Below are 2,799 nucleotides of genomic sequence, written 5' to 3'. Positions count from 1 at the left end.
GGGAGTCTAACACACACATGTCATTCTCAAATGTAGAAGGTGCGTTGTGCTCTTTTCCTTCGACCAAGTTTTATTTTTGTCCCACAGGGTTTTATTGTTACTTGGCAAGGTTTTTAGTGAGGCAACAACTCATGCACCATTTCGTCTTGGCACAAGGGGGAGTGTTAAAGGAAAAGCACATTATGTGCCTTCGTCAAAGAAACAGACGAAGAAGGAATCAAGCAATTACAAATCCCAGCTCAATCAGCATTTAGTATCATCAATGTAATTGATATTTCCGTTGTAATCATGTCCCTATATAAAGGGGTTATGAATGAAATGAGTAGACCAATTCCAATCCATTTTTACTTTTACAATAAATAAATTGTTCCAAAACCTTTTTCTAATTTTTCCATACATATATCGCTTCCATTCGCTAGTATTTACACACTCTCTTTATAGCTCTCTCTTCTTACCAAAAAGGAAAAAAAGAAAAGAAAAGAAAAACATACATTTCTACCATTCCATTATGCACGATCTCAGATTATGAATCAACTATTCCTGCTTCTTATTATCTATATCAGCAGGAGGCAGAAAGCACTCCATTGTCAAACCCCAAATGTTAAAATCCACCTCATGAATTTTCCACGTTTCTTCCATCTCCCTTTTGTGGTTTGCAGATTGCTCACCGTATCTGAAAACCTTGACTCGTGTTCTTCCGCTGTGCGCAATGTTCAGTCCATCGACGTACTTATAGTCATGTATAACAGACTCAGTGCTGGTCTCCCAGAACACATCTGTATCGTCTCCTTTGTTGGTCATCCTAAGCAGCCTTGAGTCCTCGAATTGTATAAGGAGACCAGAACGTTGGCTGAAGTATCCCCAGATTGTGTGGTGGATTATCTCGTAATTTGGACCGCTTTGCTGCTCGCGAATGGCTGGACTTGTTTCGAGCTTGAGTATGAAGCAATCGTCGTTGTTGATGATCTTCTCGCCGATGCACATTGCATCTGCGAATAGAAGGGCCGTAGCCCTTGGGTCCAAACCCTAAAAAATTTGTCCTATTATTAGTACAAGCAAAAGGTTTTTGTTGACATTAAGTGCAAAAGTAACGGTTGTGATCATGAAAATAATTGCATCACGAGATACAAAAGAAAGAAAGTTGCCAGCATTTCTATAATAACAAATAGTCTCATTCCGAACAAAAAACTTGTCATATATATTTTTCTGTAAGACTAGCAACATGTTGAAGAATGAAAGTATACCTGGAGAAAACGGCGCAAGGGTCTAGGAGGACCTTGTGAGATGGGTGTTTGTTGGTTAGAGGAATGCCGCCATGAAAGCTTGCCGTTGCTTCCGCAGATGACCTTGCAGCCAGACACAATAAGCTCTAAGCACCACAAGTCTGGATTCTTTTGCCAAAGTAAGAACCCGCCACTCTCGGCCGCGCTCTTTTTCACCTCAAGGCTCAGGTCCCCTTGGTGAAAATCCGATGCACTAATCTTAACCTGCCCAGTAACACACATGCTGGTTACTGAGTTCAATGCCGCTTGCCCTCCCGTAGCCGCTGTGTATTGTTGCACAATATATTTGGCCGTTGAAGCTTGCTGTAAACATGAACAGGAAATAATCAATGGTATTCCTCACCAAAACTTAATTCAATTCTAATATTCTCATTTCAACAATGGGACAGTGGACGCCAGGATTCTAGGGACAAGAAAGCAATCTTTTTGAAAATATATATAAGTGAAACAAGTTTTATTTTCTCAATTTTGTTTGAGGCTCGCTTTTTCTAATTTATTCCATATTTATTTGACATGTACATCTCTAAATGAGATTCATGCGATACCTTACTAAATACAGTCTATGTAGTTTAATGCCTCAATATACCTATCTCTATAGCATATATACATAAATACAGATATATAAATTTGTTCCGAAAGTAATGGAACATATTACATGTTGCTAACTGAAAATGTCAAATATTGTTAGGAATTGTCCTTTTATAGTTGCACAATATGTATCCTGATTCCAATTGAAGCTCTTATTCTTATTTTTTCAACCTTTTGATCCAAGACAAATTTTATGGAATTCTAAATTTCTATCGTATATGATTCACAATTGAAGCTCTTATTCTTATTTTCTCGAGTATTTGATGTAACGTAAATCTTATTGAGTTCTCGATCTCTATGGCAAGTGATTCATTCACACACTGAGAAAATATGGGACATACTACATTATCATATCGTTGTGATGTAATTAAAGAAACGAATAATGTAATATAACAAAAATGAGATATGGATTGATGACAAACCACAAAATGATATGGATTCATGGATATCCTTACAATTGAAGAATCTCGAACTGGACGGTGGACGGAATGACCCAACTGAACTTGAAGAGGGATAAGAGGAGAGCCTACAAGGTAAAGCAAGAAACGCAGCTCATTAAAGCGTCCGGCAATGACCGGCGCAGACCATTTGTCAGAGGTTTGAGCCTTCATCCACGTCAACATGTTTTGCCACCGTAATGTGACATTGCTTCCCATACTAGTGAACATCTCTTCCGGTATGGGGACCTCGAGAACAGTCTCGAGGCCATCGTCTCTATCAATATTCGGACAAAGCTTCCTCATGTGTATAATAACGTCTCATGGAAAAGATCAAAGCCGGGAAAGAGAAGAGAGAGAAAAATAGGCGAAGAGCTTAGGGCTTGATCAAACACACATCTTGTTCATCTCCTTCCTCCTAATTAATCTAGCTGATGAGGGAAAAGAGGGGGCTATGTGGGGAAACTACTTGGGGTTGATGAGAGGGTAAG

General features: G+C 39.0%; 1 protein-coding gene across 2 annotated transcripts; it reads right to left on the bottom strand.

Annotated features, from left to right (window-relative positions):
• Positions 1-305: 305 nt before the first annotated feature.
• On the bottom strand, positions 306-2,799 carry LOC112183726. 2 transcript variants are annotated; one of them, XM_040514690.1, is made up of 3 exons: positions 2,294-2,799; positions 1,245-1,586; positions 306-1,026 (listed from the first exon to the last, which is right to left on the bottom strand). In XM_040514690.1, the coding sequence occupies exons 1-3, from the start codon at positions 2,612-2,614 to the stop codon at positions 535-537; spliced, it is 1,155 nt and encodes a 384-aa protein (XP_040370624.1). In that variant the 5' UTR covers positions 2,615-2,799; the 3' UTR covers positions 306-534. The 2 variants fall into 2 exon arrangements, with proteins under 2 accessions (XP_040370624.1, XP_024177836.1); XM_024322068.2 differs by having other exon boundaries at positions 308-1,026; positions 2,327-2,796.

The sequence above is a fragment of the Rosa chinensis genome, chromosome 2 (assembly GCF_002994745.2).
Source record: "Rosa chinensis cultivar Old Blush chromosome 2, RchiOBHm-V2, whole genome shotgun sequence".
Taxonomy (NCBI): Eukaryota; Viridiplantae; Streptophyta; class Magnoliopsida; order Rosales; family Rosaceae; genus Rosa; species Rosa chinensis.
This window is presented reverse-complemented; position numbering and strand designations above follow the sequence as displayed.

Excerpts from the sequence above, each read along its gene's own strand:
- LOC112183726 (XM_040514690.1), bottom strand. The coding sequence starts at position 2,614 with ATGAGGAAGCTTTGTCCGAATATTGATAGAGACGATGGCCTCGAGACT. Across the intron at positions 1,587-2,293 it reads TGAATCCATATCATTTTGTG|CAAGCTTCAACGGCCAAATA; the intron begins GTTTGTCATCAA and ends TCATGTTTACAG. Across the intron at positions 1,027-1,244 it reads CCTTGCGCCGTTTTCTCCAG|GGTTTGGACCCAAGGGCTAC; the intron begins GTATACTTTCAT and ends CAAATTTTTTAG.